Genomic DNA, 16,517 nt, shown 5'->3' on the forward strand with positions numbered 1-16,517 from the left:
GTACAGTGCAAATCTTCTAGGCCTTGGTCATCGATCTACATGATACGGGTAATACAGTATTAATTCGCACTATCTACACGTACCCTATATGACCAAGTGCTTAGGTAGGTTATATCGTGGTGGGGGTTCAATCACATCTCTACTCTTCATCTAGTCACGTATTGGTCGATTCTACCAGAATGTCTATTGAGTCAGCTCCAAGGTTCATCTACAAAATTGTCCCGTCGCCGCCTGGTGACCCTTTTCCCAAGGAACATCCCTTATCGGACCTTGACCAGAATGATGGCTTTGTACATCTGAGCACGTCCATTCAAGTGAGCGCTTTTCGTAGACAGTGTTACTGTTCACTAATGCAGTTTACAGGTACCCAAGACCGCAGACTTGTTCTTTACAAGATCATCCTCACTTTGGGTCATAAAGCTTGAATTCAAGCAGTTTGCTGATTCCATCAGATGGGAGGGCGGGTTTCCCCACCTGTATGGCAATTTCGGGGCTGACAATGTCGACTCGACTGTGAAATTTGTTCGTCAAGAGAGTCAGACGTGGGATGAAGTGATGGCAAAGTCAGAATGGCTGGATTGAGTCTATTCTTTTATATTGGGAGAGTGGATTTCTAAGGACTGCCCCTCCGTAATCACATATCTAAAGGCCGAGATCCTTCTCGACCATACCCTTACAAATTGGATGGTAAAAGTCCTTGTTCTTCTCGAATGTTTGCAATGCCAGCTGTCTATCCACCCTGTTGAGGGCGCGGAACAAAGGGCGCACAAACTTCATTCGACCAACTCGTCCAAGCAGACTGGCGGCGTCCTGGTAGATGGCAGAATCATGAGCTTTGAGAGCAATCAGATAATACGCAGACAAAATTTCGACATTCTGGGACGATAAGAAATCGTAGGTTTTCCCCATAAGCTGCGCTCGGTCTGCGCTCAGCTCACCGGACTGCTGCACCTCAGCCAAGAAAACAAGTTTCTGGTTGGCAGTGAAGTTCTCAAGGTCCTTGGCGCTTGGTGTAAAGTTCTGATAAAAGTCAGCGTAGAAATATCACAACATGGACGGCGGAACTCACAGCGTCTTTCCACTTAGTTGCGAGGTCGTAGCACTGGTTCGCCAGTGTAGTGTCGAACTCAGGCTTAGGGGGTAGACCGGGCGTGTAGAATTTCTCTTCCCAGTTGATCTCGGCGACATTCTTGGAGATTTTTTCATCTCCGAGGTTGTTAAAGAAGTCGAGGAAGGTTTGCTTGAACTCAAAGGAGTCAAGAGACTTGCCAGACCACTTGGTGAAGTAAAAAGGAATGAACTTGTCAAAGTTCTCTCGGCCAACAACGCCCTCTAGATAGTAGAGGAAGTGGAAGCCCTTCTCATACGCAACCGTACTATAGACATCCTCAGGGTCAACACCCTCGTGCTTAATGATAAGTTTGGTGTACTCATGGTCCTTGCCGAAGAGTTCCACTGCATCCTCTGTGATATATGGTCAGCCGAAGTCCCAATAGCAATATCGCGTTACGCACCAAGAGCTTTCCATCCAATGATGGAAGAGAAATCAAACTCGGCATCACCGTGGATGGCTGCTTGGATACGACGCTCAAGGTACATCGTCCAGCCCTCATTTAGCCAGCTGAACCCCATTAGCATCATCCCTTCAGGCGATTGGTCATCTTGAACTTACAAATGTTCCCAGCTGGCATTGGAAACCAGGTTACCACTCCAGCTATGGCTCAATTCATGGGCAATTACGTCCACGTTTTGACGATCACCACTAATGATAGTAGGTGTAGCAAACGTGTAGATGGGATTCTCCATACCTAGAGTCATATAGGTCAATTTCCTTTCTTGCCTTTTAACTAATAGCAAAACCTACCTCCATATGGGAAGCTTGGGGGTAAGACCAGCACATTGTAAGCTCCCCACTTATAGGGGAAGACGAGTTTCTCTGCCACTTCCATGAACTTCTCCATATCACGCTCCAGCTCCCATTTGCATTCTTCCAGCTCATTGGGACCTGTGGCGACAATACTCCGAGGGCCAATAGGCGCAGTCGCAATATCGCCAGAAGCTACGGCAAAGAGATAAGAGGGGATAGGGACCTTTTGCTCAAACTCATAGAGTTTCTCTTCACCAGGCGTGGCACTATGGTCTCCCACAGGAACACCACTCGCAACAACTGGCAGGGAAGAAGTGAGCTTGAAAGTGAAAGTGGATTTCACATCAGGAGTGTCCTGACACGGGAAAATAGAGCGGGCATTGATAGCCTGACATTGAGAGAACATATACGGGTGCTTCTTGTTCGAGGTCTGGGCAGGAGTAAGCCACTGCAGAGCAGTGCATTTGCTCGTCGTCTTGAGCTCAATGGTGAGATCAATCAGTTCACCCTTTGCAACTCCGCCTGGCACATGGATGTGAAGAGGGGCGCCGAGGGGTGCATTATACTCTTTCAGTTCCCACTTGGACTCTGTTGAGTTGATACGGATGGTAGAAATATCCACATATCGAGAGTCAAGAATGATCTCGTTGCTCTCTTTATTGGTCTGCGACTCAAGCTGAAGAACAACCGAACCTTTGAGCGCCTTGTCCTCAAAGTCGATCTTGAAGCTAGCAGTCGTATGGCGAGTTCGCCAAGCGCTATAGTTGGAGAGGGTGCTGGGATCACGATTGGCCGCCATATTGACTGTTGCGAATGTTCGTCTTAGATTGCGATTGTGGGTGATTTTGACTTGACAAGTTCGCAGAATCGCAGGTTTCTTGAGTGACGAGAGCCACGACATGAGGGTCTGTCGAATCGCCAATGACACAGCTTTATTCCAGTGGGCTCAGTGAGGTATGACAACAAGGCGTTTCCATTCAGATTCCGCTTCTAGAACATCACGTGAGATGGCCCGCACAGTAGACCAGCAGCCACCTTCCAAAAGGCGTATCAAACATGAAGATAGTGGCCTTCTCATAGGGACTTTTGTATGTGAACTGCCTTAGGTCCGTTGGCGACACTAAATTGGAACAAATTGATCCAGTAGTCTCGAGTCAAGTGATGCTGTGTATAAGTGTCAGGTGACTGTATCTTCGGGTCTAGTCACGTGCAGCATAGCTCTGGTAATGAAATCCATAATCGAAAATGGCCTCCATCGGGAATTGGCATGACATCCAATTGCCCGGGCAGTAACACGAAGTCAGGCCGGATATGGAGTAGAAGTCACCACGTTCCCGCCAGAAATGTCTCACACGACTGACTATTCAGTCCGGATACTCATTGTAATTAGAAAAGCCCGGCTATCTTCACAAAGACATTCCCACCATTATCATGTGTTATTATTCGTGGCTCAAGATGCCAACAGATATCTATAACCACCTATAGCCAGCCTGTCTATCCCTAGCAACGGGCCATGGAACTGGGAGGCTTGGCACACCTGAACAGGGCTATCATTGAAGTCAGAGGCGAGAAATAACGTCCGGAAGAGAGAAACTCTGATATCCGTTCTAATTATATCTGGAAGCAAATAGGGCACCAGCCAAATGTGTCGAACACAATAGGTCCGAAGCTCTCACCATTATACACGCCTTATTCTGAAATACATAGTGTTTTAGAGAATAGACACACAAAACGTGCAACTGCTGTGAAGGCAAGGCTCAGATTAGTGTTTTGCATGAGTAGAAGCTATTGATATGGGTTTTCCATTCGAATCCCCTAAGCTGCAAAACGAACTCGACTTTATTAGGGTCTAAACGGGCTAGGCCAGCCGTTGATGGGACCTAGGTTTTCGACAATATTTCTGTCCTAGCGGTCAAATTGTCACGATACCGAAGGTAATATTTGCGCAGATATTGTCATCTCCGAGTCATGACAGGTTCTCCGATGTACCGGTATTTTAGTAGGAGCAAAATTGAGGGTCCTTAATGATCCCTTGTCCAACGTTGGCCAAGGATCATGAAGGGTACTGAGGCCCTTACCATACGAAACTTGGGAAGTGTCTCGTCGCTAGAGAGAAGCAGGCTCCAACTTTCGTCACAAGCAAGGCCTCCGCTCACTTGATCAAAGTTGCCACTTTGCGATAGCGGAATCTTTCCCAGGTCTGCTGGCCTGGGGACACTCCGTATAGGAAGTCATGACGGCACTGAAGAAGTCTTTAGAGTCGATACTCCCGGACAAACTACTTGGCGCTGCTGCAGGAGGCGTCATGGTGAGGGAGCAAATATCACCCCACGAAACCACCAAAGCGCAAGCGAGCCTGGGCCGGGTCTGCGGTGGTAGCGGTACGAGTTGACGGGTGGGGGATCCCAGCTGTTGATTTAATGCAGGGGACGTGCAGAAGCAGTGGAGGCTTAGATTCTTGCAAGCTATCCTAGGTAGCCCTGTTTAGTAGCTTCTCCCCTGGTCTTAGCATGTGGGTGCTATCGATTTGAGTTATGTAACATGGGCATCGCTACTCAACGTCTTGACCTTGACGAAACCGGCTTTTACATGAAGCGGTCTTAGAAATAGTAAGAGGTAGGGTTGCCACGCTGCCAAGCCTCCGTATGTGTTGAAGACTTGCAAGTGATTGATTGATCAGCGAAGATCTTCGCAACTTCATCCAACGACGAGGCCTCGTTCTTGTTTGAAACATGCTCTTCATTGTCCAAGCTGAATGATTCCGATAGGTCCATTGTGACTATCTGTTCAACATGTTTGTTTGCCTGCAGGTGCACTATCACTACTCTGATATACCCAAAAGATCATAACATAGAGCAGATCTAATGCCTCTTGGTGATCACTCCTAGGTGGATGCATGTATTATCTATAGGGAAATACCTTGGTGTCGCCTACGAAGTCAATGCCCATTGTAATTATTTGTAGCCGAGATCTAAGATAGGAGAATGAAACCGACTAGTCGTACACGAGATGATATCTAACTACAATGTGGTCAATGATCCGCGATATCTAAGTTAGCATGTAGGGCTGCACCTAACTTTCACTTCCACGTGTTCTACCCTGGGCACATAAGTGAAGCGCCACAAAGTCACCCAGACGGCTGGATGTCTTAATTGTCCAGCTTTAACGGGTTGGGCAAAGGGATCACTTGGATGTAAAAAGATCCAGACCAACTACTGAAGGCCTATGGACGCCATTTCCCCTGTCATTTGACGCTGTGCTTACCCGATTGTTCAAATATTTGTTCCTGAACAGGATGCCAGGCTGAAGCTTGTTTCATGTCGAGGGGCTGGGCGAGTCTGGTTTGCCTCATGGCTTGGCTTGAATCACTGACGAACCATATCAGACATGCAGGATCTTGTGTTATTGCGCAGGGATAGTTGTAGGGTAGATGTGACGGGAATACCCAATGCCTCGAAACCAATATTGTTGCTTTAGATAATAACTGTGCCGCCCAGGCGGGTGAACAAGAACACTACCGGTTGGCTGATACTTTTTCCCAACAAGGGCCAATGTCAGTTTGTCTCATTCACGTCCCGCGGTTTCTTTGAGAGCATGATCTCTCAGTGAGTATAATCATGACACGGACTTTTGCTATGAACGATGAGTAAGGCAACTGATCTTCACCCATTGACAGCTGAAACTGACACTAGAGGTCTGAACGCAGACCAATACTGGCTAGGTATTGTTGACTCGAGACACCTATCATTTCTGCTTTACGATCACTCACCTTGATGAAAAATTCACCTGTACGAACATGGGTGGTGCAATTGGAAACACCGGCGTTGAGGATGTGTGCCTAGATCTGAGACCTTCTAAAACCATCGGCAAGGGTGATGTTCCAATTGACCCTTGACCGGGTGGATAACCCGGACCGACCGCAAGCACGGGACAGAACAAGGGGTCCATGCTTTCTGGCAGCTCGACATACTGTACGGATAAGCGAGCTCAGCTATGAGAGTTGAAAAAGGCACAGCGCCGTAGATCAAAGATGGTTCATACCATCATGGTGAGGGGATGGTGCAACAGCTTCACGATGTTGCAGTGCAGTGGACCAGCTCCTCGAGATGGCATATCAAGTCACGGTATAGCTATATGGACTATAATATTGCCCTTTATAGCGTCGTCCGGATAATACAGTAGCAAAGGATATGCATATCGGAAATGATCAATGTCTATCCGTAGTCACTTGATCAACATCAATGAACCAAGAGAGTAGGAGATTCGTCACGTATGGTTACAACCTACTGATGAACAAATAACCCGCACCGGATACGAAATGAACAGTCGACTAGCTCCAGAAGCGGTTATGTTTCGAGAGACAACACGAGTTCACAATACACTATAGGTAAGGTTATTTAAATATTCCGGCCAGGGTTGCATGTAGAATTCCGGCGGACAGTGGAAAGAGGAAACGAAGCGGGAAAAGCAAAGAGCAAAAAAAGGGCAAGGCACCTTAGGTAGTTATGTAAGACTGAATGACGTATAATGCAGTTCAGAAACTTTAGGAAACACCGGAAGCATATCATATGCGATATGCAATATGCAGCAGTCCACACTTGTCAGCATGTTTCGAGACGCCGCCAAAAACCTATGGAAGTAGGTAAGTGCCGGGGGATGGGACGAAGGGTCTTCATCTTGGCCGCAAGTCACTGTCGTATTGTCTCTATTCTCAAATACTGCTGCCATTGTCGATCGACTCTCCGTAGATCAGGCGGCAATCTTCTGCTCGCTCTAGTTCTTGTGGACGTTGCATCCGGGTTTTGCGTCTAAGTGATCAACGTTGCCTTTTGTCGGGTTAAAGCCACCATTGGTATCCCTGCAGCCGCCGTTGGAGGGAGAACAAAAGCAAAGAAAGTCGTGCTCTAGCCAAGACAAAAACACTATCATTTCGTCAACTCGTCATATTCATGTGATATCCCTATTATGCATACTACAATTATATGACGGACAAAGGAACCTCGACTATCAAAATCTTAATACAGCGGGGGCAACATGTTCTGCAATGGATACTAAGTTAGTAAAATGATAGCTAGGAAAACAAGACGGCATGCAGCGGCATGATTGCCACAAGATGACTGGAAAACTCTAAGAGTAGTATTCGGGCCCTATCATACAGAGACGCGTTAATGACGGACATCGGATAGTCGACTATCCGCACCGCACGTGAGGGAGCATGAATAATGAAGCCTTCAACTCCGATAGGCAACACGATGATATAGTTGCAGTGCAGGTTGAGCTTACTCGTGCAATAGTTGCAATTGGTCCATGCCAGATTGGATTTCGAAACCCTATCCTCCCGGAGACATCTGCTGTAACCATAGAACATGTCGAGCCAAGCAACCCAACGGCACCGTTAGCCCGTGGGGCGTGCCTCCCGTCCGTTTTGACCTCTCCTTCCAGATTTGATACGTGATGGAAACTGAAACAGGCCTTCCACGGGGAGTGTCTCTGTTTGTAAAAAGCCACTCCCCAATTTGGAAGGACTGGTGCATTGGGCTTTCGTCTTTCCCGTGTGACAAGATAAATTCATCGAAAATTTCTCCCTCCTTTTCCTTTCCTCTCGCTTGTTGAGTCTGTTAGTCTTAACCGCATCACCATGATAGACAATCGCACGAGCCACAGTTATTCATCTCCTCGTGGATGATGATTGATGGGAAGTTTCCGTCTTTGCTTTGGGAGCTGTGTGCCAAGACCCTCCGGCTCAACTAGTCACAGTACGTCTAGGGTCTGATCTCTGTCCGTCATGGTGGAGAAGACACCCTGTCCCGGTTCCGCTAACGTAGTAGCCGAGGTTGGGCCCAGGGGCAGTATGAGACATGGATTGACTAAGGAGTTCTAGGGGACTAGGGGGAGCTTGGGAAGTGATGGAGGGCAACCAAAGAGCAAAACCGCCGAACGAGGCGTCGAGTAAAAATTGTTGGCAGCCACAAAAACAGCTTCGAATTTCTGACAGGCCCTGTTGATCTATTCCTTTTTGCGAACCCACTCCGAGCCCGGTTGACAAAGTTTAGGCCGACCTGTGCCTTGCGGGGAGCATGGACCATCCGTCAAGAACCATGACCTTCCTGGCCTTCGTCTGCTCGTCAACTTCACCTTAGCTCCTTGTCCCGTGTGCCCCAGACCTCTTTGTGCTCCTATCCCTGATTCTAACCATTATGGATGTCTCTAGTCTCTGGGGGCGTGACACCATATCCTTCAGGCGGGGCCATGGGTTCTGACCAGGATTCAGGCCCTGGGCCTGATATCCCATCATGGATTGTCCAGAACAAGGGGTCGATTGAGGCTGCTCTCCGGTAAGTGCATGTCCAACCACAAACGAAGAAAGCTAACCGGAGAGCTCACAGCTTGGCGCAAAAGCAATGTCTGGGATCCCTTCCACAGCTAGAACTGTTATATACCATCTGTCCCAGGAATCCGAAACACTTAAACCGGACCAGTATTGTTGTGCTTCATACTATAGCTTATTGCTCTCATCTCCACGGTAGTGCCATCTCGCCGTGGCAATTAATCTCTAACACCCTCCTACTTCCCATTGTGGCTGCCCGATCTGGTAGCATTGTTTCGACGCAATGGCTCATATTGCCAAGTGCATCGTCGATATCGACACCACCTATATAACCAAGCAGTCTTCGCAGTCACCCAACGATTCGGTATGTCCTCCCTATGTTTCACTATCCTCTTATTCAACCCGAGCTTACCTATGCTTTCTTTTCAGAAATTGTCACCATTACCTCCACAGGAGAAACCATTTACTTGGAGAATGCAACAACCTGATCCGTCGAAGAAGTATCAACTTTTTCCAAAGGAGAGGAAATTGCCCGTCCTCAACAGCAGTAAAGCGGTAGACCCAGATAAGACAACCATGGGACCTTCAACTACAGCAAGTGATAAGACAGACAACCAGCAGACAACACTCAATGGCTTGAAGAAGCGGTTGAATCAACACAGCCTGGCTCGACGACGCAAAATTAGTGTGCCTGAGGTTGGACCTATGACAACCGTTCAGGAGCTTTCAATGGACTCTCGTAAGTCACATGCTTGGCAAAGGCTGTTGGATTCTAGACTAATATCATCGTAGCAACAATTCCTGGCCGCCCACCTTTCCACGAGCGCTCTATTAGTGCACCTGGCAATTCGTCCAGAAACTATCATCTTACCGACACCTTTCTTTTTGCGTCGAGCGATGACGAGGGCCCCGACCCTCAGGCTTCGATGAAGGGTGAGACCGAGGCGGACTCCAGAGGTGCAACTCCAACTTCACCAAGACACCTGGCCCCTTTGGTCATCCCTAGACGAGGAGGACAGTCGCCATTACTCCGTCGTCAACAGTCGTTGAACTGCTTCCCTGTAAAGAACGAGCCTCTTCGCAGGGGTCGCACCAGCGAGTCATCTCCCCAAAGTTGCACCTCTTTCACCCCGAACTCTTCCATGCCCGATCTTACAACACCAAAATCTGGATCAACAGGCTCAACGACTCCCATCCCAGTGTCTGCACCACTCATGGAGCCTCAAGCTGAATCTCCTCAGCTTTCTGATGGACGTTATACCCCTCCCGTTGATTCTATTCGGGTAGGGCATCGAAGAGGTGGCTCAGAATCTTCAGTGATGGACAGAGGTCGTCCTAGGAAGAGACGTGATCAGCGCACCAACAACGGACCGATCATCCAGAGGACAGAATCGAAGAATAGGATTACTTCAGAACAAAAAGCCTTTGAGAACCTTCCAGTTGGTGTGAAGCATACGGAGGCTTTAGAGAAAATCGAAATGTCAGAACTTGCGTCGCTTCAAAAGCAAGCTTACGAACAGGTCGGGCGCTTCGAGGTTCTAAGGGCCGAAGATGTTGAGGCGCTCTCAAAGGAACTCCGCCATTTGGATGAGAAGACCGAGTACCTTCGCCGCACTTACACTGCCCTTCGCTCAGGTCGCAAAAATCTCCACTCCCGCATTTGCCAGTACTTGCGTTCGCCTCGCGTGGCCAAGTTCAGTAACGAGTCTATGCTGAAGCAGGAAGAGGCACTTACCGAGCTGGATGCCTCGATTGACGACTGGGTGAACAAGCTGGAGCAGGCTGAGAACAGACGTACTCGTGTTCGCCAGAAGTTGCTTGAACACGTTGCTGCAGCTGCTTGTCTCCCTCTTGGCGGACCAAGCATGACACGTGAGCCTGTAGTGAGTGGCCCATCCTCATCTGGCATTGGCAATATCTCAACCCCCCCTCGGAGCCCTTCGAAAGAGACCGCTATCTCACCTCGTACTGCCAGTTCACCTTCTCCCCAACGTGTTGTGGCTCAAGTACCCAGCACCATCCTGGAACAGCCTGTGATCGAAGAAGAGGCTACGAAAGAAAGCGCTGAACGTGTGACCAGCAACGGATCTCTGAATCGCTCTGATGTGGAGAGCATTCGTATCTATGCTGGCGACGATGTTTACGCTCTATTAGCCGATGTTGAGGATGAAATTACCAAGATGGGCAAGCAGCCGGTATATGAGCCTAAGCCCCCAAACAACCTGATTGAAACAAAACGCATTGAACTTCACCGTCAGAGAAGCCACGAGCTACTCAACGGGCTTTCCGGAGAAGCACACGCCATGAAGAAACGGGACTTTTCTGAATGCCGTGCCATTTCTCCTCTTGCATCTCCACCAACCTCATCTGCTACCAAACAAAACGAACAGACGGAAGATGACCTACCTCTACTGACGAATGTTGTCTATCGCCCCTGATGAGTTTCAGCATATCTCTGATATTTGTCACCATAGTCCTGCCAAAACTGTATCGCATTTCAACGATTCACGGCCAAACCATTTACAATCCTTTGATACCCCTACGGCATTTTCTACATTTTTTTTTTTTTTTTTTTTGCATATTTGCGCTACGTCTACTCATGACATTTTACGGCTGCAACAGCATATCATGCATTCATTGTTTTATTATGTATCATCATAGGGCGCAAGCAGGAGGCTTCTGTCATTTATCATAGTATTTCCTTTCTTGAACTGAGTTCACTTCTTTTATTGTATCAATGCACTGTTAATTTGTTGCATATATCACCCTATCATAGTACTACTACTCTTAGTTTCTTCATAATGATATTATCTTGGCATGTTTTCTGCCAAGGCGCTTTCAACGTAACTCCCTATCTTCTCCTCTCAAGAGTCAAGACGGAAGAAACTCGTGATGTGATCAAAGAGGCATGTAGTATCGAAGTGATTCTTTGTGGGCTTGTGATACAATGCGAGATGTGGGCATGGACAAGGGTATCATGCAACCTTTGGGGGTTGTCCGTACCAAGATGGCAAGGAGACATGCATGGTACGTACTATGCATACGCCTTTGATTGCCAAGCAACTTTAGGTTTTAGAAACTGAGCCTGCAGGATCGTCGGCTATAACAAGATGATATGTGATAGTGTTGAAGGCCAGATGTGACAGACGTAAGGCCAAACAAATCATGCATGCATCCTGCAAAAGCAATCAGTTTCTCGAATCTAACTCATGTTAGAAGCTGGCCGAGATATTAATTACCAAGGCGTATAACGACCTATAGAACTGATTCTCGAGGCCAAACAGGCCCAGTAGATGTTGTATTTGGGTGATGCAGCCCGCGTCTACCGCCAAGCACGTCGTTTATGCCTCTATTCCTGTTGTTGTCATCCACTCCCCCTGTGTAGACCGTTCATCCCAAACCCCTGCTTCCTTGCGGGTCTTCTTTTCCCTCTCCACGTGCAAACCAAGTGAGTGGTCAATCATCGACAATTATCGTACGATATGGCTTATAACGCCTCCAGTTTATCTGTGATATGCCGAACATCGCCCCCTTTGAGCACTCGGTGGAGAGAGGACCAGTCGGAAATTAGTGAAGGACCGTCATCGGAAAACGATGTGCACCGCTCGGAAACAAGGGCTATACTTTGTAAAGCTCATAGTGTGGACACTCCCGATATTATGCTTATACGGAGGTCGGATTATCCGTGGAGTGATCCTTTTTGAGTTTTCTTCGTGGATGCTTCAACGACGGTGGAATGGGGACTTGGACCTAAACGCATGGTGCAGTCTCTTGGCGTTCAGGTGCGATAACACTCGGCTCGAGTCAGTTGAACCTGTCTGTAAGTATTCCATATTAATAACGACGGAGACCATCTAGGTCTCTCTCGTCTGCGTATCTATCATTACAAGATGCTCGCCCCTTGTGCAATAACGAAGAGAACCATCAATTCCTTTGCTCCATTCCGTTGCCAGTTGTTGTCCTTTCAAAATTCGTACATCCCAACGTGCACTTCGTGAGATGAGCCAGCCCCGAATGCACCAAACACCGTTCATGTTGTCCCATCACATTAAATATTACTCGTACCAACTCTTTAGTGCGTCACAATTCGAACAACCTGTAAGATCAGGCCAAAGAGGAGCCCTCTTGCCACCTCCTCAATCTGCAGACAGTCAAAGACTCGGCCAAGTGCTTCGCCAGTCGCCGCCTGGCCCATGACACCCATCAGAGCAGCTGGAAGACCACTCTGAATTAGCAGTCGGCGGGCTTTGACGCGGAGCTTCTCCTTCTCATCGGCTGTAAGCTCAGCCGGCCAGCCCGCGAGCTCGTGCTCTGTTGGCATCATATTTTCCCGTATCTTGCGAAGCTGTTCCGCGATACCTGAATCCGATGTATTGGCATCAATGACGGATTTCTGAATCAATGACTGCACAGTCAAGAGAGATGGGTTGCCAGGTCGTAGGAGGAAAGATTTTGCCGCTGCTAGAAGAGTACGTCGAATATTCCACGCCGATGACAGGGTGTACATTTCGTTGATGACAGCGAACAGGAGCTCAACCGCAACACGAGTCTCGGGCTCTGACAGAGGGGTATATTGTTTACCAGGCTTCAAAGACGCCCTCTTGCCGTCAGTCACCGAAGGGGGAGGTGTTGGGATTTGCTGGGAGCCCTTGCGGTCCTGCTGTCCCTTTGCACTCTGAATATCAATGTTGCCTTCAGGCAAACCATAATCGTCCGCAATCTGATCGGGAGGGGGCGGAAGTTTTGTGAAGTCGAGGCTAACGGCAGATGGGGACCGCAGCTGAGCAAGACTAGGTGCACGGCTATGCTCCCGACTAGGAAGAGCACTCGCCGACGCTGAAGCAGACTCTTTACATTCCGAACGGCTGGTACGAATGTCCGCATCCGACTCACTTTGTGACTGATAACTGGGACGACGCTCCATCGGTGGCATTTTCCCTGGCTGCAATGATACAATAGACGAGCGTTGGCTGTCCATGCTATCTCTCGCAGAGCGGACGGGAGATCTTACACCGCTTAGCTGGCTGGGAGGTGTCGAGGTCGAGAGCCGGCTAGAGTTAGCCGTTAGATCTACTGACTGGGTAGATTTCCTGCTAAGACCAGAAAATGTACTTCCAAAAACTCCAGTGACACCACCCACGAGACTCTTGCCACCTTCCATAGCACCCTTGGGCCCTGATGTCAGGGCATCCAACATACCCTTACCCATGGTTTCCCATCCAAAGCCTGCTTTGGATTCGCTGTGGGTATGCCCCTTTGACTTTTCGAGGAATCGCTTCATGCCTTCGCTTTCGGCTGAGCTCTGGTACCAACAAGCATCTCGAAGGTATCTCTCCAGTTCACCGCGCAAAGATTCACGAGTGTGAAGCTTCCAGTCAGGCAGGTCTTTATGCAACTCGGTGAAAGCAGTTGCACCAGAAATGTTGGCAATTCGTCTAAGGATCTCATGCAAAGTTTCAAAATCTGCATATCTTCGTACGATCATCCATCCAGGATACGCAGTAGCTGACGGCTCAACCTGCACCCAGTAGTCCCAGTTAGGTTTGCTGCGAATTCTGTTTGGCTCGCCAGGGGTATCATCGTGGAGAGTTATTGTGGCATTGTGAAGGGTCAGAGGAGCTTTCTTAGGGGCATCCTCTTCTCCTTCGTCTGCTACTTGTCCTGGTGGCACAATTTGGTCGAAGCTAGTGAAGCGAGTTCCGTCGGATCGACGAGGGGACGACTCAGGGCTGGAGGAATCCATTGGTGATCGAGGTGTGACGGGAGTTTGGACGATGTCACTCTTTGATGAGAACCCTTCCGTTGATGTCGCCGATGGCAAAGGCATATCATGTTTCGTAACGGCTGAAAGATCTGGCGCACCAGACAACCTTTTCCCAGCATTGTTGGGATCCTTTGGTGGATCATGAAAAGAAACCACCGACGCTCGTTTTCGTCGTGCTTCTTCTTCGGCAATCATTTCGTTCATGCGTTTCATCTCTTGCATGGCTTCGTCCATCTCTTCCTCCGCCTTGCTTAGCTTCTTCTTGTGGCCAAGGGGTTCCTTGCGCCGAGCCCTTTCCGTCTCCAAAGAACTTCGCCCTGGCTTGGCGATCCCAATGTTTCCGACATTTCCATCCAAATCCGCAAAGACGTTAGTCGCCGCCACGCTCGATTCCGGGGCTCGCTGCATGCCAACATCGATAGCCTGATTTAGGTTTGGTTCGCCAGCTTCTAGCAAGTATACGATCCATCCATTAATCCAATCGGCTTGACTGCAGGTATGTAGAGTCTTTTCAAGAACCGAGTTCGCGAGGATCTCACGCAAGAAAACTCGGGCCGGGTCGCAGTTGTACGCGTTTCGGTCCAGGAAACCAAGAAGGTCCTCGGCCACCATTTTGAATTTTGACGCTTGCTGACGTTGATTCAAGAGATTGGCCAAATGGCAGTCGGGGTTGGACGCCAGGTAATTGTAAACGGCGTCGGCAGCAGTCATACTACTATCTGGGGGAAGTTCGGAGAAAGCGGATGCGAGCTCAGACATGAACACGATGATAATGGAGGACGAGTTGGTGAGAAGATCGAGAAAGGCATCCGCAGGTCGCTTTCGGTTCAGGTGGCTAGAAACGGAGAGAAGGTAAGATGTGAGCGTCTTGCGACACGCCAAAGGAAACGAGTGGTCAGTCGGAACAATCGGGCTGTACCACCACTTAACATAGTCCCTGACAATAGCATCTACGAGGCCCCCAAGTGCCTCACGGGTCTCTGGTCGGAACTCGTCGAAATTTTTTAAGGTCGGCTCTTCATCATCGCTGCTGTCTTCGCGCTTCTCTCCTGTCTGGTTGTTTCTGGCCTCTAGAAGCCTATCTATAACGTCGATCCCTCGCTCTCCTCGCACAGCTTTGGCGAGCTCTAGGTTACGCGCTTCCCATGAAATAAATCCGGCGACTCCGCCCAAAGCGCCGATTAGGACGAGACCCAAGCGTCCCATAGTGAAGTATGTGAAAGCAGCGAAACCAACTGCCACGCCGGCGAGTGACTCTGGAGTCGCTGTAGCAAAGAAGTGAATAACCTTTGTAATTGGAGTGCCATCTTCGGTTGCAGTTCTTGTATTGATCGTTTCGGTTCTCGTAGAGTTCGTAATGGGGTTGCCAGAGTTCATTGCGTCGTTTGTTGTAGTCGTCTTGTTGGCAAGATCATTTGCATCTGATAGCTTGTCTGTCAACAGTGGCTTGCCGTCGTCTTGTGTATGTGAAAGTGTAGGCAATGGCGATCCATTGAGTGCTATGGCCTTCGGCTTTGGCGGGTTCGTAAGGGAAGCACCTGGCTGAGGCGCATTCTGGTTGGGGAATGCGGTTGAACTCATGGGGAATGGAAGGCTGTCAAGGGTTGTTTCGGTACACGACTCAGATGTTGTAGCTCTCCTAACGAACGAAGAAGACACTGGAACCCAGGCGAGCTCCCGTACGCATAGCCAGTGGAAATAGAGAGTGAGATGAGAAACGTGAATAAAACTGAAACCGAGAGCAAAAGGAGTAAGACAGTAGACTAGATAACAGTAGGGAATGAAATGAAGGAATCGTGCAAGGTTTGGAATTTGTCTGGAACGCTGGGGGTAATGGATGTGGCCGAATTACGGATACAGCAGCTGGTGTCGCGTGTCTGAGGTGCCAGGTGGGCTTTTTTAGCCTCAAATTGCCGAGCATTGGAATTGCTTGTCTTCAAGTCTTCAGGGGTCATGGCCCCTGAACCCCAGGGTAGGGCTGCGACCAAGTATTGAAGAGAAAGCTTGATAAAATAGGCTGTGAGAGGGTATGCCAATTTCATCCTAACTTTGTTCGAATCTTTCTGTCACCTAAGATCGAAGCAACAAGTTCATGCTGGTGCGGTCCGTGTCACAAAATAGTGGACTTCAACTGCCATCGTGCACTAAAAACGGCAACAAAGTCTAATACTGCCCCTGAATTATCTCCACTGCAGAGTTACGGCGTCCAATCTTTCTTGTGTGATGTCTTGTTTCGTTTGATTAACCTTGCCAGGTTTATGTACCCTAGGCCGCCTTGACGTGATCGGTCGATCTTTAATTTACTTGATGTTAGATGGTGAAAACTTGAGTAAATATCTGTGACGAGAGAGGATAATCCTGAAGCCGAGGTCTATATCAAGCTGGAATGCGGCATCCAATGAGTTTCAGCAGTCGAGCCGGAAAGTTTAGTTTACGATGGCATCCTTGATAAGATCCAACATGTACTTATATAACCTGAGGTGGTTTGCCGAGTGGTCCAGTTTTGACATATCACGTGCATTGGTGTCACATCGCGCGTAGCTTCCAATCGCGTCTCC

The 16,517-nt window shown here is 48.8% G+C and overlaps 6 protein-coding genes across 7 annotated transcripts; 4 read left to right on the top strand and 2 right to left on the bottom strand.

Moving 5' to 3' along the window:
- Positions 1–125: 125 nt before the first annotated feature.
- On the top strand, positions 126–917 carry FVEG_15147 (hypothetical protein). Its single transcript, XM_018904255.1, has 2 exons — positions 126–314; positions 364–917. Exons 1-2 carry the CDS (start codon positions 180–182, stop codon positions 580–582), a joined length of 354 nt encoding a protein of 117 aa, XP_018746756.1. The 5' UTR covers positions 126–179; the 3' UTR covers positions 583–917.
- On the bottom strand, positions 553–2,980 carry FVEG_02916 (leukotriene A-4 hydrolase). 2 transcript variants are annotated; one of them, XM_018890448.1, is made up of 5 exons: positions 1,865–2,980; positions 1,673–1,808; positions 1,515–1,621; positions 1,070–1,464; positions 553–1,020 (listed from the first exon to the last, which is right to left on the bottom strand). In XM_018890448.1, exons 1-5 carry the CDS (start codon positions 2,766–2,768, stop codon positions 643–645), a joined length of 1,920 nt encoding a protein of 639 aa, XP_018746754.1. In that variant the 5' UTR covers positions 2,769–2,980; the 3' UTR covers positions 553–642. The 2 variants fall into 2 exon arrangements, with proteins under 2 accessions (XP_018746754.1, XP_018746755.1); XM_018890449.1 differs by lacking the exon at positions 553–1,020 and having other exon boundaries at positions 1,021–1,464.
- A 1,120-nt stretch (positions 2,981–4,100) lies between these two features.
- On the top strand, positions 4,101–4,732 carry FVEG_15146 (hypothetical protein; the record flags this gene model as incomplete). Its single annotated transcript, XM_018904254.1, has 3 exons — positions 4,101–4,248; positions 4,478–4,510; positions 4,722–4,732. The coding sequence occupies 3 exons, from the start codon at positions 4,101–4,103 to the stop codon at positions 4,730–4,732; spliced, it is 192 nt and encodes a 63-aa protein (XP_018746753.1).
- Positions 4,733–8,116: 3,384 nt separating this feature from the next.
- Positions 8,117–8,294, top strand: FVEG_15145 (hypothetical protein; the record flags this gene model as incomplete). The annotated part of the gene is made up of 2 exons (XM_018904253.1): positions 8,117–8,202; positions 8,267–8,294. The coding sequence occupies 2 exons, from the start codon at positions 8,117–8,119 to the stop codon at positions 8,292–8,294; spliced, it is 114 nt and encodes a 37-aa protein (XP_018746752.1).
- A 184-nt stretch (positions 8,295–8,478) lies between these two features.
- Positions 8,479–10,633, top strand: FVEG_02915 (hypothetical protein; the record flags this gene model as incomplete). The annotated part of the gene is made up of 3 exons (XM_018890447.1): positions 8,479–8,559; positions 8,625–8,934; positions 8,988–10,633. The coding sequence occupies 3 exons, from the start codon at positions 8,479–8,481 to the stop codon at positions 10,631–10,633; spliced, it is 2,037 nt and encodes a 678-aa protein (XP_018746751.1).
- A 1,179-nt stretch (positions 10,634–11,812) lies between these two features.
- FVEG_02914 (hypothetical protein) lies at positions 11,813–15,942 on the bottom strand. The gene has a single exon (XM_018890446.1). It carries the CDS (start codon positions 15,538–15,540, stop codon positions 12,268–12,270), a length of 3,273 nt encoding a protein of 1,090 aa, XP_018746750.1. The 5' UTR covers positions 15,541–15,942; the 3' UTR covers positions 11,813–12,267.
- Between the last annotated feature and the right edge of the window lie 575 nt (positions 15,943–16,517).

Source organism: Fusarium verticillioides, chromosome 5 (genome assembly GCF_000149555.1).
Source record: "Fusarium verticillioides 7600 chromosome 5, whole genome shotgun sequence".
In the NCBI taxonomy this organism is placed as follows: domain Eukaryota; kingdom Fungi; phylum Ascomycota; class Sordariomycetes; order Hypocreales; family Nectriaceae; genus Fusarium; species Fusarium verticillioides.